General features: G+C 40.1%; 1 protein-coding gene across 1 annotated transcript in view; it reads left to right on the forward strand.

Annotated features, from left to right (window-relative positions):
• PTPRO (protein tyrosine phosphatase receptor type O) overlaps nucleotides 1-25,053 on the forward strand; it is a 157,208-nt gene that overhangs the window by 100,409 nt on the left and 31,746 nt on the right. The window contains 9 exon segments of the mRNA XM_075714319.1: nucleotides 1,240-1,392; nucleotides 3,032-3,478; nucleotides 4,477-4,638; nucleotides 7,387-7,586; nucleotides 10,026-10,146; nucleotides 12,666-12,859; nucleotides 15,299-15,410; nucleotides 21,147-21,298; nucleotides 23,921-24,041. Coding sequence (XP_075570434.1) covers nucleotides 1,240-1,392; nucleotides 3,032-3,478; nucleotides 4,477-4,638; nucleotides 7,387-7,586; nucleotides 10,026-10,146; nucleotides 12,666-12,859; nucleotides 15,299-15,410; nucleotides 21,147-21,298; nucleotides 23,921-24,041 — 1,662 coding nt within the window.

The following is a 25,053-nucleotide window of genomic DNA, read 5'->3' on the forward strand; positions in this document are numbered from 1 at the left end:
ATTTTTCTTAAAATAATCTAATCAAAAGCAATCAATCTGACATTCTAGACAGTCAGTCTAAACAATTTAAACAACCAATCTAACCATCTAAACAATCTAACGAGCAAATTTTGCTTTCTTTTTTGTTTAAAACTGAACTCCCTTTTGCCGTGCAGTACAGCTTAAGCATAGCATTTATCTCAAAGATGTAAATGAGACTGTCCTATGGAAAGCATCCTAAGAGGTGAAAAAGGCACCTGCATAATCTGCAGGCCCTGAAACCCCAATGGTTTAACATTGCATAGTGGAAGTAAAATGCCTTTGAGCAATCCCATAGGTGCTGGATTGAATTTTAGGCACTGACTTAAGGCTCCCAAAGTAGAAGTCTGGTCACTGTAAGCTCTCTCTTAAGTCAGCAGAGGGAGATACACACCTCCAAAGGAAGTCAGAAAACTTTGGAGTCTCTGTTCTGCAATACAGAGTGGAGCTAAAAATCACGTTTTTCAATGCTGTGAAGTGCCAGAAGTTAAGAAGGGTGATTCTGGATCATAGCACAAACTATAGGTGACCACTTTCCAGAGAACAAAAGGGATACCAGCAATAATTTTTGTCTTCTACAGCTAATACATGGTTCCAGGGGCTGTAATGCGGCAGCTGCTGATTAATAAAAGGTCAACCTTAATTACAAGATTCACTAATCAACTCACACGCTCTTTCCCATAGCCAAAGAGCCCTAAGCAACTTCTCTTCAGCCCGCACATGTACTGATGGTGCACATGAGCTCAGCTCTCGATACCATGTCTTGCACTCAGTTGCATGGTGGATGGCCCTCTGAGCATCTACCCCGAACGTTATGCCTCAGTCAGCAAAAGACCAAGGAGGCTTTTGCATGCAGCAGTTAAAGGTCTGCAGAAACTGTCAGATGCTCTTTGAGATATTCAGTGTCACGTGGAACAGGTTGCCAGATTCAGTTTCCTTTCCTGTGAAAAGTAGCTCATGTTTCTTGTGCTGGGCTTTTTTTTTTTTTTTTTTTTTTTTTTTTTTTTTTTTTTTTTTTTTTGTAGTAAAGTGGCTTTGACAGCCAGGAAAAATGTTGGCAAACTGAATTAGTAGAATTTCATGTCTCAGACCAGGCTGAGCAATGTTTAAACATCTGAAACACTGCCAGTTCAGCATGTGCAGTTGCATTATCAGAAAGTGAACGTTTGATGTATTTTTCTCTTTCTTGCCTTTCTTCTTTTCTTTTTAAACCTTCTGCAGATTTCTTTAAAGGTAAAACAGTTTTCAATCACTGGCTACCAGGTATATGCTACAGTAACATCACATTTCAGTTGGTATCAGAAGCAACTTTCAACAAAAGCACGCTAGTGGAATACAGTGGGGTCCAGCATGAGCCCAAACAACACCGAACAGGTGAATAAAATGATTATGTACCATTTACTCCAAGTCTGTCTTCCTGCTTTCCTTTCTGCTGTGGGGAGGGGATTGATCCCACAGAGAGCAGGGTCTGTGTGGGAGCAGTCCTGGGAGCTGCTCCTGGCCAGGAGCATGGGAGGAGGATGCTGTGGATAGTACACAGGGTTATGTGTACAATACAGCGCAAAGGGAAATTTGCATGAGTGTTTCTGTTATAAAGCTTGCTTCTTAGAAAATAAATTATGCTTCACACGAGATATCCTAGGCCTTGTGCTAGGAATTAATTTTTAAGCCAGAGCAATAGCCACACTGAGCACACAGTTGATCTATCTATATTGGTCTGGTTCCTCATGCAGTGAATTGTAGCTAAACTGTTGGAGAAGGCCTTCCTCATTGTGCAGTCTTCTATTACAGTGAAGAGGAATGTCATAGTCATCCCACTTGGTGGCCAGTTTATGCCCTGAAGCATGAACTTTTAATTTCCAAGACAGCGATGTTGCAAAGGCTGAAAATTGCATTTGTTCAGGGTCCAGAACTAATTTAATTTGGTCCTGGGTCGGTGCCCAAAACTTTCTTGTTAATCTGTTGGACCACAGACATTTTCCAGGGTCCAAAGTCAAATGAACCAGTGGTAAAATCAAAAGGCCAAACCTTCAGATGAATACACTGATGTTGCTCCATTGCCTTGGATAGTGCAAAGCCAACTGATGCCAGCTGAGTTCTGTCCTGAGGATCCTAAATATAGTTATCGAGATATCAAACCATAAGAATGCAACCAACAGGATCACATTTCTTTTCCTGCTGCCCTCATTCTTCGCATGAACTGCAACAGGATTGTAGTGTCTAGTTTTGTACTAGTGGCTGTGGCTGAGACAGGGGAGGTGAACAAAGGAGTTTGTTGTAAGGTGCCAGCTTAAAAGGTGCCAGTCAAAATTGTTTGCAAAGGCTACTCGCACTTATCGTGAGTAAGGGAAGACAGACAAGCAATTACAGTGAGGCAGCCAAAATTCTGTGTGTTCACCTCCTGGCAGAAGTTGAAGTAACTTCTTTGTGTGACAGAATTTTGTCTTCTGGAGACCCAAATCTTAAGATCAAGCTTTCACAAATATTAAAATTTAAACTGATGTTTAATGCTTGTGAAAAGGTGGCTGCTAAAAGCATATGAAAAGCCCTATAGCAACATGAAGGTCATACTTTTAAAATATGAGCTATGCCATATATTAGTTTCACGTATGTTTTTCAATCCATATCTACAGAAGTATTTTTTTCCATGATCAAGACCTTTCTGGAAGAAACAATAAAATAAATGAAGATCCACTCTTACAAATTCACACTTGAGTAGCCTTGCTTCTGTAAAGGCACTGAAGTCTGATTTACTGTGACTTCACATCTACTTTTCTTCCTGGTATTCTTGAGTCCTGATTCTTCTATGAATTTACACTCATCTGGATCCCACTAGAATTACTTTTGCTATAAGTATATGTAAGAGAAGGGAGAACCTTAATAAGAACTAGTTATTTCAAAATATCCCTAGATGCATTGTTTTTCTGCAAGCAGTATTTCTCTGGGGAATTAACACATTATAAAGGTGCACAGAACATACCTATTAAAAGACTAACCCTTGCTTCTCTTTTAGTTCCTTACCCACCTCGAAACATTTCTGTTCAGATTGTGCCAATCAACAGAAACAACTGGGAAGAGCACAGTGGGAATTTTGCAGAAGAATCATTCATGGGACCACAAGAAATCTTAAGGAAAGAAAAACTTAGCCGTTTTTCTGACAACCCACCTGACATTCCAGCAGCGAACACATCTGCAGCCTGGCCAGACAACCGCTATAACAGCACTGAGTATGAAACCACATCGCAGCCGTACTGGTGGTCTAACGAAGCTGAGTCGTCAGAGGGCGAAGAGGAGTTTGTCAATGCAGTTTCCAGTGATTACGAGGCCAGTGAAGTCAACACATCTGGAAAACTCACGCCAGAGCCCCCCTCCTTCCTTCCTGTACAAATGGTGCTGACCTGGTTGCCACCAAAGCCACCTACTGCATTTGATGGTTTCCATATCAATATTGAAAGGGAAGGTAAAGCAGAGATTTATACCCTTTTCATGCCCCTTTTCTGTAATTCCATTGGTGGGTTGTCTTGTCTACAAATTATTAATTACCTAGTACTCTTCTTCAGTGGACTTTGTTAGATCTCCTGTAATTCTCGAGAAGTTTCTTCCGTTGAATAGCATCTAGTTCTGTCTGGGCTTCGTAAAAGTAAGGGAGGAGGGGTAAACTGCAGCTTGCAATTCTCTTTTGTGAAACAAGATTTATACTGTTGTACATATTGCTGCACTTTTTACACTGCAGTTATCATAAATCCATTCTGGTATCGGAGAAAGGAGAAACAAGGTGATAGAAATTTGAGATGAAGGGGGTACATTGTACCATGTAGCTTTGTCTACCTCTGAGCAAGGTTCTCAGGGGGACCTCAAATGGAAGGGGCATACAGAAAAGACAGTCTACGTGCAGATTAATGGTTATCTTGGAGGACAGCTACTGAACGTATTCCTTAGGCCACCAGGAGGCTGTGGTGGAAAATGGGGAGACTTTTCAAGTGATGGAGCTACAATAAAATAGCCATGTTGCTTAAAGATTTTCTGGTTTAAAATCTATTTTCTCCAAATGAATTTTATTTCCTGACAAACAGTTTTCAGAAGCTTTCCCACACTGAGGGCAAATACATTTTTTGCAGAATAAGAAGGCAATAGCCAGAAAATCGGAAGCTCCGTTCTTCCATGCTGTGCTGTTTTTCACTTGCACAGTCATGGCAACCCTATTTTATCATCCCTGTTGCTGAATGAAAATTTGGCCTGGGTTTATTGTTCCTCTACACCTATACTGCAACCTTAGTCATTAATTATTCTTGTGCTGATGGCAAGAAATAAAACTACCCACATAAATCCAATCCTTTTGGATACCTTTTAATCCCACAGCAGAAGCAGTATTAGCATTTCTGATATAAATCATTTTCTCAGTGGCTGCAGCCTTTCAAATTTTAGTTAATCCACTCTTTTTTTTCCCCCCTGATTTAGAGAACTCCACGGAATTTTTGACAGTAAGTGAGGACACTCACAAATTTGTTGCTGAACTGAAAGAACCAGGAAAATATAAGTTGTCTGTAACAACGTTTAGCTCCTCTGGCTCTTGTGAAGTTCGGGGAAGTCAATCAGCAAAAACACTTAGCTTTTACATCAGTAAGTATCTCAACAAATGTGTCTTTTTCTCCCAGACCAATATAACTTTGATGTACAGAGTTTGGCCACTGTGGCAGCTATGCCATCTGCTGCAGGATCAGAAGAGTTTGGTCTTCCGGAATTCCCTGTGCCGCAGAAGGAAATACAGTGCAAATATTTTATATATTATGTCCTGCCTGGATAGGCCTTCATCGTGCCGTCTTGGCAGAGCTAAGAACTGAAAGCAGGTGAGATATTTGATAGAGTCATTGCCCAGTGTTCAGAAGTGGCTCACTGAAACAGGTTACCCTCTTGCATCTTTCAAAGAGAGGATTTAATTCCAAGAATTAAATTGGTGGTTATAGAGATTCTTGAAAATATTTAACTTCCTTACTGCTGGAGGCTGTATGTACTAGATTAGGGATGAAGGGCTTCTCAGGCTGAGAGTGTGGGAATTGTGCAATTAAACAATGAACTCTTAAAATTCACGGTCTCTGAGAGAACATGGGGCAAATTACAGTAGATGAAATAGTTCAGCCTGCTAAATTCAGAGAAGAAAAAGTAATTTATTATTTCCCTGTAGAATCCCAGGGTTTCTTAACTGAAGATCTAGTAAAAGACAAAGTAATAATACACTACTGTATAAACTAATATCATGACTGACAATTAGATCAGCAAGTGAGACAGGTGTTGGTGAATTCAGATTACTATCCTTCTGATGGCTGTGGTCACCTTTGCACCTTTTTCTACAAAAGAAAATAGATACAGCCTACAAAGTGCTCGTACAATGAGAACAGGGGAATACTTGCAGCACTACACAATTTTACATATGGGAGGATAGTGTCTCTCGCGAATCATGAATGCTGCAAGAAGACTTGGTAGCTACGGCTGGCATAAATATTCATATTAAAAGGAAATATACTCAACTACTTAAGTACATTACTAATGAAAAACTGTGTCTTTAGTAGCTCATAACATTTACAAATACCAACTATTTAGGCTTAAATTCATAATAATGCTTGACTGCAGGTAACTGAATTCCACTCTTGCTCCTATGTTTTTGACAACTTCATTGTTGAAAGAAACAGTACTTGGAAAACAAAGAGAAAAGAGGAAACAGCACATGAGAGAAAGGGTCTCTCCTGTTGTAATTTCATTGTCTTCTGGCTTTCTTTAGGAATAGTTACTAGACAGCTTCATTATATGGAAAGCATTGAAGTGTAACAAGCATATCAAATAAATTATGTAGGATTGCTATTAGTACCAAATGTTATTCCATTTTACAAGATGTGACTTATTTCCATTAAGCAATATGAAATACAGTGTCCTCCATGAAGTCTACTAACTGGGGACAGAGACCTGAAAGAAATGAGAAAATGTTAATCCAAAGTATAGGTGTATGGATTGCTAGATTAAGGATGAAATTGAATCTCATTGGATATAAAGTATTAAGATGTTACAGGAATGTAATGAATATTTTCATTTTACATGTAACACATGAGAATGTTTGGGTTTTGGGGTTTTGTCTGTTAGTTTTGCAGGCTTTTAGAACCAGATGAGGATTCTTGGCAGTTTTCTTTCTTATTCTGTCAAACACAAGATCTTTAGTAATTTAGACAGATTTTGTATGTATTTCTGGTAGTATGCCAGATCTGAGATGTGCACAAGTACTTTTAAGGTGAAATTGCTTTTCCATTCCTCTTTAGAAGTCTGATCAAGTAGGCTTTTTGTGTGGGGACTACAACTTTGGGCCATGACATGAGGTAGCTCAGTTCCTTTAATGACGACGCTGAAACAATTTACAAATAGTAAGAGCTACACATAACATCCACTGGCTCCAGAGACTAATCTAATGATCACATTCCTCTTTTTACCTGAGAAGGTGTGGGTCTGCTGTCAGGAATAAATTTTGCTCATAGCTTCAGCCTTATCTTATCCTTGTAGCGCTCAGTGAATCATCCTGTCAGATTACTGGCTTGCATTACACAACATTTTTGTTGCATCCAGATAGCAGTATGGATTATCAAATCTCATAGGCTGATCTTACGCTAGATTCTTGCTCTGACATTTGTTTTATTTTCTCAATAAAGGTAAAGTGCCATTAGAATTGCATGGAGGAAGGAGTGTCAAGGAGAGAGCTGTCACAAGCGTCACTTAAAAGTGACAAGAAAAACTAACAATCTTCATGAAATCTGGAATTTTGACCAAGTCTAGCTGAAGTTATTTTCCAAATTGTTATTTTTATCTATGTTTAAACCTGTGTTCTCTACCAAGCGCTTCAAAAAGTCTGATGAAGAATGAGATTCTTCACTGTGGTAACCTCTGTGAACTTGATTTTCACGCTTCAAGGCTGTGGTACACTTGGAGGGTATGTTAGTATGCGGAGAGGCGAAAAATTTTGTGTGCTTATCCTTTAATATTTGTCAATGATCAGTACATTATTGGATATCACTGCTTTTAAAAATTCCCTTGGAGCAAATCTGATATTGCTGGGTGCTTTCTGGTAAGCAGTAGAGAACGCTGCAATCTGAATTTTCAAACAGTGATGTTTCTCTCTTCATCTGCTCTGCTACAGGAAAAATAGCACAAGCCACAGGGTGTTTCCCAGGGCCTGCCGCCTTCACTGCCTGCGGGCTATGGAGGTGGACAGCTGTCAGTCCAGCCTCTTTCACTAGTAGTGAATAATCCCGTGAAAGAAGGATGTTTTAACATAAGTGCCTCAAATGCATAGGGTGGCTTGCTCACATGTGCTTTTGGGACATGTCCCAGGCCCCACAGGTGAATGGATAGAAGAGCTCACTGAAAAGCCCCAGCACGTGACTGTGACGGTGCTAAGCTCCACTACTGCCCTGACATCCTGGACAGCATCACAAGAGAGTGGCGGCAACGGCACCATCGTGTCCGTGGTCTCCCTGACCTGTCAGAAGCAAAAGGAAAGTCAAAGGCTTGAAAAGCACTACTGCACGGAGGTAAGGGGGAAAAGCCGGAGCCTTTTCAAATACAGGAAAAAATTGCTAATCGTCCTGCTATTTGGGATTGTCATGCCCAAGGGCCCTGTCAGGCTCAGGGGTGCAGAGCACAGCCGTAGGTGCTCCCTTCTGCAATCTAAAGGGACACAGCTGGTGCAGAGTGGAGGGGAGAGCACAGCATACAGGAATGACAGTATGCAGTAAACCAGGCTAGTTTTAAAATTATATTTCTGCTGGACTGACTGTGGTCAATCCTTTGTTCAAACTTGTGAGTTATGTTGTACCCTTCAAGACATTTTTGTGGCAGTAGGCAAAATGGTGCCATATCATAATAACGCTTAGGCATATGCTGTAATCCATTTGTATTAAGAAAAATGCTCACATCCATGATTATCATCAAACTAGCACAGATTCTTTCTTAGATTTCCTACATATGAATACAAAACCTGACTCTAAACTTCCTGGAAGTTGAGAGGTGAACAGAAGTCAACTTACCTTTTTATCTGTAAAAAAAGATGTCAGCAGGGGGAAGTAAATAATAATGCAGACCACCTCTGATTTGGGTGGACAGCAATGCTTTAGAGCTGCTGTATGGGACGTGTTTATAATGATCAAGAATCCTGAACCCCAAAATATGGCAGTTTTCTGTTTACTTGAAACCCCTAGTGAATGCAACCCCATGACAGATCCTGTGGGTATGATGATCAGTGGCACGTGGCTTCAATTAGAACGAGGTTTTAGCCCACATCTCAGTTACCTTACCAAGATGCTGACAAGGCCATTTTCTGAGCAGTGCCACAACTTCTGTCTGGCTCCCTAAATGTGTGTGATGGAGGAGTCTGCAAAGGACTGCAGTGCTGCCCTGTTGCACCCTCAGCTCACCCATGGAAATGGAAGGAGACCGCTAACACTCCCCATAAATCTTCATCTCCTTCAACTTTGTGGTTAGCCCTGCAAGTTAATTAATAGAGGGAGTCTGCATCCTTTAAAAATGTCTTTTTAAATGAATCTTTGTCAAAATGTTTTGAGTTTCATTCCAAGATTCTCCATGAACTTAAACATTTGGAAGTGCCTTTCAATGACAATTTGAGAACTGGTTTTCAGAATCAGCTTGTAATCTCCTTGAGTTATTTTCCTTTCATTTATTGAAAGTGCAGTCATTACATCAAGAAGCAAAACAATACAGTACGTGATTATAAACCAAAGATAACAAGTATATACATATAAGATTAAAGAAATAGTACAAGATTCATCTACAAACTCAAAAACAAGTACCTAAAGCTAACCCATGAATAAACAAGGTATCTGTAAAAGTAAATGTGTGTTTATTGCAAGTAGGTAGAAAGGTCTAAATACAGCTATTTGTTTCTTTTTGTTATTACAAATATTCGTACCACCTCTCATCAAATTTTATCATCTTATTATACCTGGAATTATTAATGTCTGTTGGTTTGAATTCTCCTTGACAAGCTGAAAAGGGCAAAATTCAGTGCAGAGTTCTATGCATTTCTACTATTGTGCATGATTTAAAAATGATTTAGCTTTCCAAAGCAGCTGTTAAAGACAAATTCCCTTCCTCACTAAATCTGTGCTGGCACTGATGCAGTCACGTGCATCGCAATAAAACACCTGTGCAAAGGTGGCTGTGATACAGACTTTGGAAAGGTTGCAAAGAAAATATTAGTAGGAAATATCAGCCTGCAGTTCTAGAAGGAACACATGAAGTCCTTTCCTCAAAGCTGCTGTGTACATTTGTTGTTAGCTGGCTCTTCAGGAGATAAGACTTTTCATAATTGAATCAGACCAGGAATCACCTGGTCAGGCATTCTGCCTCCAGCTCTGACCGATACCTGGTGTGCCACAGCAGAAATTTCAACGGTGATGTTTCAAACTGAAAAGAAAAATCACAAGGTCCCTAGTCAGATTTTGTAGTGCTGTGCAGGAGAGGTGAGAGAGAGTAATTCCTCTCTGATTTCACCATGCAGTCATCTAACACTTGCATTCAGAAGACAGCTTTCCCATAACACTGCCTTCAGCTCACATAGCTGCAGATGAATCAGATGGCCGATGAAAAACTTCAGGCTTTTATTGAAAACACACCGTCTGAATACTCCAGCCTGAATAATATCACCTGAATATGAATAATGTAGCCTGAATATTTCAATAAACTTTGACAGTAGGCGAGAGTGGGTCTGCAGTGTGACAGCTGACCTTACACAGCAAGGCAAGTGTGATTCTCTGAGTCAGATCATTTGTCAAGCCAGTCCTGACCACTTTCACAGTTTTGCCATTTCGGGCTTAATGAATGGAGTTTTAGCAGCTGATGCCAGTGTCTTCAGAATCATGCCTTTTGAAACTAGACTATTTCATGTGCAGTCTCAATCTTCTTTTAATTAACCAAGTAAGTACCTCATATCTGATGTATTCCCCTCCTATTAGGTGAATTCAAGCAGCAGCCTCATTGAAAATCTTGTTCCTGGTGCCCAGTACCAAGTTGTGGTTTACTTACGGAAAGGACCGTTGGTTGGACCGCCTTCTGATCCTGTTACATTTTCCATTGGTGACCCCTGCATCTAATGTTTGATATGTGTTTTGTTTTGTTTTGTCTTTAAATATGTGTAGTGTATTCATTAAGCCCTAGAGCCCATGAAGGAGTACAAAATTGTCATGCTGGTTATTTCAAATGTAATGAACACTTATTGAGAATATTTTTCTTGCATTGTCTAGCCTATTACTGAGGTAGGAAAACTACTCCTTCAGTGGTAGATAGATATTTCACATTTAAACATTAAGTTATTTACAGACCTAACTAGAGAGCAATTATGGTCAAGATTCACACACAGAGAGCCCTGTGGAAAGAACAGTCTTCACCCTTGGACACCTGCATATATGTTTGTCTCTAGCAGTGCTCATGGTCTACGTCATTTGGTGTGGGAGTCACCTCACTTAGGTATAGCCAGACTGAGCTGCAGGTGGTCTGTGGTGCATGGAGAGATGTGGGCACTTACTAGAGATGATTCATTCCCACTGACTCATGAAATGTGTGGGACTGCTGTTAAGACATTTGTTGCAAATGTGCTTTATGAAGGATGTAATGTGCCCTGATCTGAAGGCCGCAGTGCTAAGAGTCAGGAGGGCTGGCTTGCCTCCTATGGTACTACGTGATCATCACCAACTTCAGTTGTGTGTGCCTTGATTTTCTTGAATTTAATGGTGGATCTTGATGTTCTCTGCTTTGAGATTTGAAGATAAGAACAACCCTCTGAGACTGAGAATAACATTTTCAAGAATGTGGTTTTATGGCCAACAGGCAGAGCTGCTGCCCACATGCCTGTAATTCAGGATTCCACCAGGCTCCTAAATAAAGAGTCTTTATTTTAATTACTATCCTAATTCTACCTGAAGGATAGAATTCAGTATCTTTTAGTTTCAGTATCATTTTATTTTGTTGAGGTTACCACTTGAAGAGAAAGGGTGCAAAGAAGAGAAAGGGCAAAGAGGAAGAGATTCAATGTATAGTTACATTTGCAGGGAAATATTTAGCCTGAGTCACCCAGCTTCTCCTTTTGACAAATAGTCTGCCCTGTGTGAGAGCAGGTGGCTGAAAGCTAGAGACCTTCAGTATTTTTCATTCTGCTTCCTCTCTGTGATATAGGGAAGAAAATGAAACAGAAAAAACCCAAAGTTAACCTGTTAAGAATTGAATCCTTAAATGAAAGTAAATAAGTGGACTAGTGAATATGGTGAGAGCTTTTTCATTTGGGGCAATCTCCTTACATATTTTCATAAATTGGGTCTGAATAAAAATTTGAAAAGACAGTATGGTATATTTCAGTAAAGGAAAAAATAGTAAGTAAAAATATATTTATTTTGTTATTAAAATTCTACTATTTGACAATTTTTGCAAATGCTTTTGACTTTCTTTCTCACTGGAGTTACTTCAGAAATCTGCAAAATTCTGTTGTCACTTGACAAAGTAAAATCATATATTTCCAAGTAAATAAGTTCCTTGATTATCTCCACTTTTGTGTGGCCTCGCAACCATAAAAGGTTCTTACTAAACTCAAAATGGCAATCAGTTTCTAAACAAAACGTCTCATAGGTTTCTTGTTATAAAGGGGATGTTTTTGTGGAGTAAAACAACAGTTGTATGAGTTTTCATTTCATAAGAGGATATTGAATTTGATATTAAAATAGTAGAACTGCAAATCAAATTGTTCTGTGAAATTGTCAGTGGTGGTTAATGATGAATGAAACTGAAATAAGATAAAATACACTTTAAAAAGTATTCAATTCTCCGCATGTGTATCTTAAGCCTCACTTTCACTGGGTGAGTATTAATGCTTTAGAGAAGGCAAAGAAAAGATGTGGTAAATGATTTATGAAGGGAAAGGCAATCATGTGCTAACATGGGCTGAAGTAATTTGGGTGCTGGTCTTGGCTCTGACCCGGCGTGCAATAGCTGGGGCTCTGCAACCCTTGCAAATGTTAGCAAAGTACTTATTTAAGTAGCCTCAGTTAAGTCATGAAGAATAATCGCTTTCCAGACAAGTAAGGGTTGCAGAAGTTGACCCTTATGTGACATTTTTCAAATCACTTGATTCTTTTTCTCAGTGTCATCATCTGTGAGGCAAGAATAGCAATACATGACAGCACCTTTAGGTTCCCCAGGGAGGGAGGGATAGACATAAAAACTGTTCTTTCTCGTAGTCTTCATCTTCCAAAGTGTTATGGCTCTTGATGCTTTTGGTTTTGAGCGACTTGAAATATCTCCTAAATATCCTGATTTTCAAAGTAGAATGGAACCCTCCACTTACGAAAAACAAAACCCTGCACTTTATCTCAAGCTAAGCAGCCAACACCAAGTAGTCTGTAGTCATTTCTAAAAAAATAGAAGTAACAAACTAGAGAACAAATGCTGAAAAAATGGTATTTGACTGCTTGTGAAAAGGAAGCTCTTGGGAATCAAAGTCAGGAACAAACCAGAAATAGGTAGAACTTGATTAAGAAAAGGTATTGTTTTAAAATAAAGTGTAACTGATAACACAGACATTACTAACCACAATTTCTGGTTTATAGTGCCCACTGGAATAAAGGATCTGACGCTTTACCCTTTGGGACCTACTGCTGTGGTTTTGAGCTGGAACAGACCTTTCCTTGGGGTGTTCAGGAAATATGTTGTAGAAATGTTTTACTTCAACCCATCAACAATGACCTCTGAGTGGACAACCTACTATGAAATAGCAGCAACCGTCTCCTTAACTGCCTCTGTGGTAAAGTGACCATTACTGACTATTGCTTTCCCGTGCCTGGGTGGTCCTGGCACCTTGTGACATGTCTTTGCCCTGCCTTTCCCCCATGAATATGTATATATGCCTTTAAACCTGGTACATTTTTCCAGGCAAAGCAGAGAAAATGGCCAGGATGCTAGAGGCATTTTGTGTTTTAAAATAAGGGAATGCCAGCTGAACCATGCTAAATTTTAAGCAGAGCAATGAGATAGGAGATGAGCTTCTTTTCTGTTGACAAATGGGCATGTTCAGCAAGTCCAGAGGCAGCTTCATTTTGTGGGTCAGTTTGTCAGTCAAGGCTTTAAAAATTCTGTCGTCTTCTCGGGGTCCAAAGCCTTATCTACATAATTAATATTGATAATATGGATTTGGGGCTTGCAGGTTAGTCTTGCAGCGTGCCATCTGGAAGGCTTAGCTGAAGAGATGCTCTTGTGAAAATAGCCTTCGCATTTCTGAAGCTACAAAGACTTATGCCAGGATTTCAACTAGGTGGAAACTGGTCTCTAGAAACACACACACACACGTATACACACACACATCTTTGCAGAAATAAAGTGAAATTTTCCTCTTCCTTTCCATTATTTCCTAGAGAAGGTGAACAGATTTTATTCAGACTGCTGTAGTGCAAGACAGCAAGCAGTTTTAGCTGAAATTAGTTGTTCAGAAAGTTATGAGTATGCAAAAAGAATAGCAATAACTTTTGCTGCTTGTGAGAGCCACAGTGATTTACCATAATTGATTTGCATAATACCATTTGTGGAGTCATTTTGGCTGCAGCAGCTTAAATGTAATTGGGCACGTGATTGTAAATCTAGCACATAAATCTCCAGGGAAATTAAAAACAAAAATAACTTACCAAATGAGTAATTAATATCTTGTAATCATGACTCAGCACAATTAGATTAATACCCAAGTGATCCGAGTCATCTTAGAAGTACTGCCATCTTCCAGAGTTAATGTGGTTCATTAGAAAATGAGATGATATTGTCCCTTACTGTTGCAAATCCTGTTCAAGGAAACCAAGTTGGAAATCCTTTGTCTGAATTTCAGTCTGAAATGCGACACTGCTATATCCCAGCTAGAGTGAGCATTTCTTAAAGAGTAATTTTAAAGAGTAAGCCTGAATTAGAAAAAGAGTGCCTCCTTGTTCTTCTGGTATGGCATTTAACATACAGGTAGGTATTGGTGAACTTTTGTTTGGGTTCTCTAGTGGTGCTCCAGAATCCCACCATGTCCCACAAATTTCCCTATCATCTACTGACATCCCTGAGTGGTGTACTCTGAAGCAACAGTGTCAAGCCCAGTGAGAAGGCAGGGGAATCAAAAATCAAGCTATCTGACAGCTTAGATCAAAAATTATTTCCTGAAGGGTTATCACCTGATGAGAACCTTTGCAACTGAATTTGGGCTTTCACTCTGTTTAGTTGCTTCGTTCATTTTGTGGTCTGTGTCTTATTTTAAAATTGTCAAAGCAATGTTGGTATTTTCAATATTACACCAGGGACATGTTGGAAGTTGTCCAAGCATCTTCAAGGTTTTGGTGTTAATTGGATACAACTTTTTGTAAAAAGCATAAAGAGAATAGTCCACAAACCCTATATTTGGATTGCCTTCTAGTATCTGGGAAAAAGAGGACACTGCAAACAGCAGAGATCTGTAAAAATAGCAATTTCTAATTTATTGAAAATTTTCATTCTTTCCAATTTGCTTTTATTTTGAATTTTAAAAATGTCATGAGGCTTTTCATTTAAACATAAAATTAACTATTTCATTTTTTTTTGTGCTGTCGATGAAGTATTTGAATTTTAACTTAAATATTACATATGATGTTATAATACAAAATATATTGCATTTTATACTTCATTTATATCTCATTTGTATTTATATATGCAATTTATGTCTCATAAGTCATTTATGTTTCATTCATATTTCATTTATAATAAATGATAATACAAAGTGAAATACACTTTGAAAACTGGAAAAAATAAGTCTTTTGAAGTGACAATAGCTGAGTAAAAAACATTGTTTCTAATTTAGCCTCAAACCCTATTTAGTTGAAATAGAAAAGCCTATATATTCTGCCTTCCTCATATCAGAATTTTGTGATGGAAGATCATGCCGCAGGAATAATTCTTGCCGCCCTGGAAATCAATGAGAGGTTCCGTGGCGGGTAGGACCTGGGACTATGTGCACGTGGATAAGAGCAAAGCCACCACAACCGTGTTTGCTCTCACTGAACAGATTTTTGAATAAGTTGAAATCCCAAAGTACACAGGTTTCCACTGGAGTAAGGAGTGGAAGCTCAGTAAAATAGTCCCACATGTGGACACTAAATTTATAAATATTGTCGTATTTTATAAGTCACACCTCGTGCTGGTGAATTTTCTCCTGAGCTGGTGTTTGTCTTTTGTCACTTTATAGAGAATAGCTAACCTGCTGCCTGCTTGGTATTACAATTTCCGGGTCACCATGGTGACTTGGGGGGACCCAGAGCTGAGCTGCTGTGACAGCTCCACCATCAGCTTCATAACAGGTAAGCAGCCACCTGAAAAGACAGTGGAAATGCTCCAGGGAGCAGAAGTGCTGAGAAAGTCTGACTTAGACGTTGCATTTCACTTACACATACTTGTAAATTAGGGTATTTAACAGCTAAGTGGGTTGGGGGGGGGGTTGGGGGGTTTGTTTGTTTGTTTTTATGGAAAGCTCTGAGGACTCCTCTAAATGAATACATGTAATTTTCCTATGCAAAGCACAGTGTTTGATTACTCTGTTCCAGTCCTCTCCATCAGCTGAATGCATGGCTCCAGTGAGGGCCAGTGATCCTGCTTGTCTTTTATGACACTGTATGTTTTACATACAGTTTACGTACAGTGTTAAGTTACAGAGAGGTTAATGGGTAAATAAATAATCTGAATTCTTAGGTTTGGTAATAGTGTGAAACATTTTTCTGTATATTTTCAATGTTTCCAAATGCTTTTTCCTCCTTTTTCCGCCTCCCAGTAATCCACAGATCAGACCGTGACTGGACCTTAGCTAACATGAAGTAGTTATGTGCTCTTGGGCAGACCAAGGCAGGTAGTATGTTTGGTAGCACATTATTCTTGTCCTCTAGCTTTGCCTTTTCTGCTGGGTGTTTTTTTCCTTGCTCACAGTAAGGAGAGAAGGGTGTCCCTGTGATCAAGGCATTGCACCCACCCTGGGTAGATCGGCCTTGGGAAACTGTGTGGTGCTGGCAAGTCTTTTGTAATCCAGATTCTCTGCTGCAGTAAGTTGATGTAAGCACACGGATTGCCCTCTACCAGTTGGGACCAGCCTTGCGTTTAACACACTCCGTTGTCTCTTGTCAGATACTTCGGGTTTGAATCTTGAATGTGTCAAATAGATTAGCTGTAGAGGGAACAGCATACAAGAGGTCCTGTTAGTGCCTTGCCACATGTTCCTAGCATCCAGGCTGGTTAAGACAAATTTCCCTATTGAATTAGTTTGCTTTTGTGCACCACTGTTTAGTTCATCTGGCAGAAGGTGATTGAAAGCAGTAAATAATTCAGATGCCCTGTGAGAGGAAATAAAGTATGACTCGCTCTTCTTTTCTAGATGTGGAAATTAAATTATGAGGAAAATCAGCCGACAAGGTCCCAGCCACTCCATCCAAACCAGATACTAGCCTAGTCCCAGATTTTCTTTTTGGTGGGAGGCTAAAAGGATGTATCTGAGGAAGGAATGAAATAAGACCCATTTGCAATGATGATTAATATAGTGCCTGTGCTTGACATAGACACGACAGAAAAATTATTAGTGGCTTTGAGTCCTAGCTCCACTGAAGCCAGCAGAACCCCTCCCATCCTGAGATATCTGATCCCAGGCTACACTGCCAACAACTTCTGGTGCTTCTCCAGCATATCAGAAACTCATAGCACCCACCAGGGCCCCGTGAAGGGTCTCCAGGGACACTCATTGTCCTTTGGCATCAATCAACTTTTCTGTAGCACTATAAGGAAGCAATTTTCCAGCTGGTTGGTTGCTGTATGAGGGGAGAAATGTCTTTTCCAACTGATTTGGGTGCCAGGTTCAGTGTTTGAGAGTAGAAGTGTTTCAGTGGGGCCCTCACATTTCAATATTGTGTCTCCAGAAACCTGCAGCAGGCATTAGGGAGATTAAAGTTGTTCTAAAATATAAGTTGTCATCAGGATTGGTCTGGATCTCTGTATGGGGAAAGTAAAGACTGTTCTTGCTGTTAGATGGAAAATGGATCAACTCCTTCACTAGCAGATGTAGACAAAAATCAGAAATGGATGAATCTCTTAGATAATGTCATCCATTTATGATTGGCAAAGCCTCTCTTCAAAAATGTCATCTGGTCTTAAGTGAAAATATCCAGAAAATATCCAACTGGGAAGTTGTACCAGTGCTTAATTCCTCTTATTATCAAAGGTTTATCCTTTGCTTCAGATCTGAATTTTTCTAGTTTTTAATATCTAGTCCATAATTCTTGTTGAACTTTTCTCTTATTGATTGAAGAGACACAAAGGTTTTTTTCCCCCTCTCTATACAGAATTTGGTTTCACTCTTTTCTGTTGATAAATTGCTTCCATTGAACTCTTCAGGTGCTCTCACAGTAAGGCATTTTTTCATGTTACTTTTTTCCCCCACTCTGCCTCTCTAATTTTTACTGTCTTTACCAAAGTATGTGAAAACTGGAAGTGTAATACCAGCCTGCTGAACACTCCTACAGAAGCAAAATCATCTCCCTATTCAATGCTCTCCTGTTTGTGCATCTAGATGATTGCATTTTCTATGGCATCACACTGGAGGTCTGTGTTGATTTGCTTCTATTCTGTAGCTTCTGACTCCTTCCTAGGGTAGCAACTTTCCAGAATTTATCTGGGAAGTGTTGTCTGCATGCGTTTTTCCTAAAGACTCAACTTTTGCACCTGGCACTTTGAAATACATTTTGTTTGAACAGGCCCAGTGTAGGGGCCAATAATTCAAATCGCAGTCCTGTCCAAATCCTCTACTCCTCTACAGTTGCCATGTTACTTGCATGGTTTGTCAGTGGTGCTTTTACTTTCAGAGTATTGATGAAAACGTTGAATAGCAATGAGCCGGATCACAGCATTTTAAGGGAAGAGTCCTAACAAAGAAATCTGATTTGATCAAATTGCAAGTGCTTATCAATAGATGATCACCACTGAATGTAAGCATTAAATACAATCTTGTCCTCTGATTGCCTTATTACTTGAAACCTCCTCAGCTTTGTCCAGGGACTGCTGTCAGGCTAACTTGCGAGAAAGTGGCATGCCAATTTTTCATGTCTGCAGGTTTGAAATATTTGTCCCCAGTAGGTGCTGCCTTTTCACTTTTTCAAGTTACCAGGGGACTGCAGAGTTCTTTATCACCCTCAGCCTCTTTCTTTCCAGAGAAGGAACAGATGGTTTTATGGAGCACTTGGTCCCTTTCTGCATCATTCTGAACAATGCTACCTCCCCTGCACAGGTTGCCAGGAATTAAAACAAAAAAACCAAATGCCCCCCCCCCCCCCCAAAAAAAAAAAAAAAAAATTGTACAGTTCTAAATAGAAGGTTTTGTAGTCTTCTTGACAGTACACCATCTGTCAGTTCTTCTGTGTATAACTGGAAAGCTAACCTCTGCACCTGGATCATAAGCTTGATTTTTTTAGAACAAAGCAGAAGGATCATCTGGCAGTTTGGGACCACACCTTGCAGCAAGCTCAGGGCAGACAAACCATTTCCCTAACGCAGGATCCCACTGCTCCTGTGGAGTCTATACCTAGGCTGGGGCTTTACTGAACTGCAGTACCTGGAATGAAAAGGGTATTAGAAGAGACCAGATGATATACAGCTCTCTCCTGTGACAACTGGTCAGATGTCCCCAAGAGAATGGGGGAGATTTGGGGGATCCCAGAGAGTTGTCAGAAACAGCATTTGTTTTCTTGAGCTCCTGCAGCAACAGTTGCATGCTGTTGTTTTAATGCAGGGAGAGATTGTGGCGCTGCCAGTGTTGCTGTGGTGACTAATGAGTTTTTAATGCCACCTGCTGTAAACAGCTGGATTTAAAGCAACCATAAGCAAGGGCACTTTAGACCACCTACATTTTCTTTTACAATGAGGATGCCTTTAGCTTTGGAGAAGGAAAATGAGTAAGAAAGAAAGACTGTTGGTGTTGGTGAGTACCACCACATCTGTCATTGTGAAGCTGCTGTCTGCTGGTCCTGGGGATGCTTTCAGCTCTCACTTTGGGCCAGGTCTGCAATGGGATGTAACTTCCTACAGCTTCTCTGTGCCACTCTGCTCCCAGTGGAATATGGTGCTAGGGGAGTCGATCATGCAAGCTCTGGCCTTTAATCTCATTTCACATATCCTGGACGTTTGTTGCCAGATACCTAAAGCAAAGAGCTGTGTGAACGTTAAAAGGGAAAGCATATCATCAATATTTAGGTATAGGAGGAAATTATTATTAGTGTATAAGATTCGTGCCAGTCATGACCTTAAACTGTAAGGAATACACAATCCTTGTGTAGGGATGGACTGGGAACTCCAGAAATTAAAAGAAGTGTTACTTTAAATATTTTGTACTAAATAAGGTTGGTTCCTCTCAACAGCATAAAAGGACATTTTCAAGATTAATTTGAGAAGATAGTCTTACTAAACGTTTCTAAATGGCTCTAAATTGTCTGTGCATTGTATTTGCTGCCTTCCTCAGTGATTACTTCAGCAGATCTGTCCTCTGATGAGTGTCTGGATGCAAAAGTCATAGAAGCCTTCGTGAAAGCAGCAGTGACATCTTGTGGCCCCTTCAAACAGACCCGTGCTCCAAGTCTGTCCTGCGTTTCATCTCTGCTGCTGGCACCCACAGCTGTGCTGGCATCCAGGGCTCTGGTGGTGGGAAGGGTCCTCTGGCTGGGCAGCAGCTGCCTTTGCACAAGCACACTGGAATCAACAGGGCTTGTGCAGAGGAAGATCAATCAGTCCATATCATTGTCCCTATGGCGCTCCTAAAGAATCTGCCAAATACGCAGATTCATACGATTCCCTGTTTTATCCAGGTTATCCCACTGATAGCCCTTTGAGAGGGGGTTATGGTCTTTACCAATCACTGACTTTCACTTTTGGATCTCTCGGTTTTAACTTAAATCCTAACTGGGGACCCGCACCTCCAAATTAGGCAGTCAAGGTGAGCTGATGAGCTATACTCTGTTTGCAATTAATAGAGAGGCATAGAATGACCAGCCGGGTTAGCTCAGTTGGTTAGAGCATGGTACTAATCATAGAATCATAGAATGCTTTTGGGTTGGAAGGCACCTTGAGAGATCATCTAGCCCAACCCCCCTGAAGTGAGCAGGGATTGAACCCGTGACCTTGGCGTTATTAGCACCACACTCTAACCAACTGAGCTAAGCATCTCCAGGAGGTAATTCTTACTCATCTTAAATACCTATTTTAGAAGGAGTTACTCTGGAGGTTGCTATATTTCCAGCTCCGGTGCAAGACAAGCCGTCGGACAGGTCGACGGGGCTGTGGTGGGGCAGTCTGAGCTGTGCCATGCCGGGGACAGCACCGGGCAGGAACTGGGTGTGTGGAGGAGCAGGAGGGACAACAGCTGCGTCACCTAATGATGTATCCACCATATGCCTGTAGACTAGACGCTTGGTGCTTAGAATGGCTGTCAGCTGATGGCTGCCTTCTGTGGTGGTGGGACTTTCACCCTGGGAGCAAAGGTGGCCATAACTTTTCATGCAACAAGATGTTCTTTGGAAAACTGCAGGTTTGGGGCTTTTCCTCCTCAGAAGATGCAGGCTTAGTGAAGTGAAGATTTTTTTTCCTATGGAAAAGCTATCCAAATTATTCAGTGTGATATTCAGTGTGACAATTCTTATTTACTTCTCACTGTCATTTCTTTTCAGTGCTATAACCCAGTGAAGCAATATCTGAGGCTTTTAACTTCACTTTGAATTCTACTTGTAAATGTTGACTAAAAAATGGTTTATATCAGCCAGTAGGTTCATGCTTTTTTTATTTTAAACTGAAAGATTGCAAACAAAAGGATGTTTTTGGTTCAAGTATCCCCCAGGTTAAATGGTGGTTTTCATTTCTTTTAGCTAGCACTCAGGTGCAGATGCTTTTACTGATATGTTTCTGCTAGCTTTATGATACTCTCTTCCCAACAGTGTCCTTTGGCAGAAGTTTATTACTGGACTTGGTAATCAACTGTGTTAGACCCTGTCTGTAATACATTTGCCTTTTTCTTTCAGCACCAGTGGCACCTGAGATTACCTCCATAGAATATTACAACCACCTTTTGTACGTCACCTGGACCTATGGAGGAGATGGTACTGACCTTTCTCATTCCAGGATGCTGCATTGGATGGTGATTGCAGAAGGAAAGAAAAAAATCAAGAAGAGTGTAAGTAAGAGTGGGGAAGGTGCCCCTCATTTCTGTGTATTTGTTTTGCTGAGTTGATAACTTTGTATTACAAAGTTTAAGCAAGTTGATTAAGACTGGGAGAAGCCTGATCAGTTAAAGTTATTTCACAGTGTTAGCATGCACTTCCACTTGAGTCCAAAGACTCAAGCTCTCAAAACTGCCAATGGACAAAATGGTTCTATGGTGATCCAGCACAAGTGTTGATAATTTAGGTGAGAATTTAAAAATAGCTTATTAAACTTCTGAGCTGTAGACAATAAAACATATAGAGTATTTTTGAATGAACAGATACAGTCCTTTCAATTTCTATTTAATAATAACCAGACTACACTACTAGCTGAGTTTTTTTTAGTTAATTCAGTACTATCACTTCCCATTTTCTGACTTTATCAAACAGACATCCTTATAAATTATGTGTTGTTCATTTTCTGTTTAAATACAAGTTCCACTAACTGATGGGATGAGGATTTCACTGAGAATGTATGCACTTCTTAGAAAACTTGCCAGATGATAAGATATGTTCTTGACACATTCTCCTGAACTCTTTGAGCATATTTAAAAATCACTTACAAAAAGAAATCTGGGTTTTCCAGCTATGGATTAAAGTCATGCTGCTGCAGGGTACTGAGACACATGTTTAACCTGAAGCAAAAGAGCAGCCCCTGCACACAGAGTGAAAAGTGTTTGAAATAGCAGTGGAGCACTGCAGTGCAGGAATGTATATGGCTAGCAGCGTAGCTTCATACGGCCTGTGGCCTGTGACTGTCTTCTACATCACTATTGATCTTTTAATCATTGACAGGGAGAAAATGTCTGGTCTTTTTCAAGGGAAAGGTTTCCCTTCTACAGCTGAAGACTCAGCAGATGCTGAATTGGAATTGGATTTTCAGTGTAAGCGAAAATTCATCAGCAATTTTTAATTGGATTTATGTGGAACACCCTAGTTTTTGTTGGAATCCTAGTGGCTGCCAGAGTGCATTCATCTGGAGCTTGTTGCAGCATGAATCTAATTGGCAGAACTGTTCAAAAACATGACATTTCTGAACAGCAGGAACTTCCAATATTTGGATCTTTGTTTCAAACAAGGAAGAAAATTCCACTTCTTTTTTCCCCCAGATAAAGTATTCAACAGTTGAAATTTAAAAATTTGTGCTGCAATATACCTCCCTTCCTTCCAAAAGTCATCTTCTCTGTAAGATTATTATTCTTCCAGGAAAAAATCTGACTTCTATGCTACCTGTTCTGGTAAAAAATATTTGAATAAGAAATTCTTCGGTTGAATAAACATATAATACAGTAAATATTGAATATGAAATTAAAATTAATATTGAATATTAGATTAAACAACAGATTAAAAATAGAGGCTATCTACAAGTAAAACGTCAAAGATGTCTTTAGGAGTATTTCTCTTTATTTTATTTTCAGAACAAGAGAACCCAGCAAGTATTTAAGAAACTCCTGCAACAGCCTGTTTGTAGCTAACTTTTATGGTACTGCTCATATTTGTAAATATGGGTGCCTGCTTGCTGGCTGCAGGGTGTACCTGGTCTCCTAAGCTCTGTTAGTCACTTCCAGAAATTGTTTCCTTTAAAAATCATACCATATTGTACTCTCGTTATCTAATTTACTAAGATTGTTAAGATTGCTATTATGGTTGCTTTTCTTGTAGAATTATTAAAATAAATAGGTAAAATAATCAAGTAATGATGACTTTTTCTTCCTCCTATTTGAATACTTCCCAAGACTCTGAAGAAGTTGGTCGGTTTTTAGTGACCAAAGTAATGTGCATAGTCCTGTTGGTTTTTATTCAGAACTGTCTACCCCTCTTGGAACTGAAAGCTTCAGACTGGAAATTAAGTGACTATGAAAACCAGCATGAGACTCCTGAATGTGCCATTTGTAGATAGTCTACAAGTGCTCTGAAAACAGTCTGTTGCAGTATCCAAGTTCTGCATCTTTCTCCATGACCCTGGAGAAATGGGGAGCTTACCCTTAAAATAATAATAATAAGTTATTCACAATCTTTTGAAGCTCAGCTCAGTTTTGGATGATATCTGGTTTCAAACTTGCAGATGAGTGAAGTCAGGCTCTGAGATCTATTGTCAAGTCAACAGGTCTCCAGGTAGGTGGTAGACTTGCCTAGACAGATTTAATTTGCAGGTTCTTAGGATATATAAAGGCTTGCCTATATGTGTCTTGTGTACTCTTCTTAGAGATATCTGATTTAAATTCCTCTAACATTGCAATGAACTCAAATCCATGTTTTGGTTAGCATTTTGCACAACTCAAAAAATCTACATCCAAGAGTCCTCTCATTGGTATGAGGGAGATTTTCTTTCTTCCTTAAATTTTCATTGGTCATACAGAAAGTATGGTCTAAGATTGTCTTCTCTCTGCAATGTGATATTCTGCTGAGCATTATGGCTTTCCACAGTTGGTGTAAGTGGGAACTGGTTCATGTAATAAGTCTCGAGTATGCAGAAGACATCTGCTGTGATGCACAGAACTTTCTTCATAGTGTATTAAGTGACCAGTTTACTTTTACAAGAAGGATATCTGGTCTGGGTCATATTTAACAGTTTCTGTCTATAATTATTGCAGGTAACACGCAATGTGATGACTGCAGTGTTGAGCTTGCCTCCGGGAGACATTTACAACCTTTCAGTGACTGCTTGTACTGAAAGAGGCAGCAATACTTCCCTGCCCCAGCTTGTGAAATTGGGTAAGAAACGCTTGTTTGTGAATTATAAACTCACTCCTGCTCTCATTTGACTATAAAAGTAACTCTGTCAGCAGGTTCAGCATCTTCCTTATTTCAGTGTTATGTACTTGTGACAGCATTTCTTTTGCAAAGCTGAAATTTTCACCTCACCTTGCTGTGAAGATTGTCTCATCTCTGTATGTGAAGCTACTCTCCTAAAATAGTATTAGAATCATAGAATTGTTTAGGTTGGAAAAGACCTTTAAGATCATCCAGTCCAACCATTAACCTAACACAAACAAGTCCACCACTAAACCAATTAAGGGTAGAGTAGCAATTTTGTGTTTCCTGGCTTGGTGGCTGGATTATTTTTTAATGAAATTAAAAACTAGGAATCATTAAGATTGGAAAGGACCTCTAAGATCATCAGCCCAACCATCAACCCAACACCACCATGCCCACTAAACCATGTCCCAAAGTGCCACGTCTATGCATTTTTTGAACACTTCCAGGGATGGTGACTCCACCACCTCTCTGGGCAGCCTGTTCCAATGCTTGACTACCCTTTCAGTGAAGAAATTTTTCCTAATATCCAATCTAAATCTCCCCTGGCGCAGCTTGAGCCCATTTCCTCTAGTCCTATTATTAACTACATGGGAGAAGAGACCAACACCCACCTCACTACAACCTCCTCTAGGTAGTTGTAGAGACCTGTAAGGTCTCCCCTCAGCTTCCTCTTCTCCAGACTAAACAACCCCAGTTCCCTCAGCCGCTCCTCATAAGGCCTGTGCTCCAGACCCTTCACCAGCTTTGTTGCCCTTCTCTGGACACGCTCCAGCACCTCAATGTCCTTCTTGTACTGAGGGGCCCAAAACTGGACACAGTATTCCAGGTGCGGCCTCACCAGCGCCGAGTACAGGGGGACAATCACCTCTCTGCTCCTGCTGGCCACACTATTCCTGATGCAAGCCAGGATGCTGTTGGCCTTCTTGGCCACCTGGGCACACTGCTGGCTCATGTTCAGCTGGCTGTT

This window comes from Pelecanus crispus, chromosome 1, assembly GCF_030463565.1.
Source record: "Pelecanus crispus isolate bPelCri1 chromosome 1, bPelCri1.pri, whole genome shotgun sequence".
Taxonomy (NCBI): domain Eukaryota; kingdom Metazoa; phylum Chordata; class Aves; order Pelecaniformes; family Pelecanidae; genus Pelecanus; species Pelecanus crispus.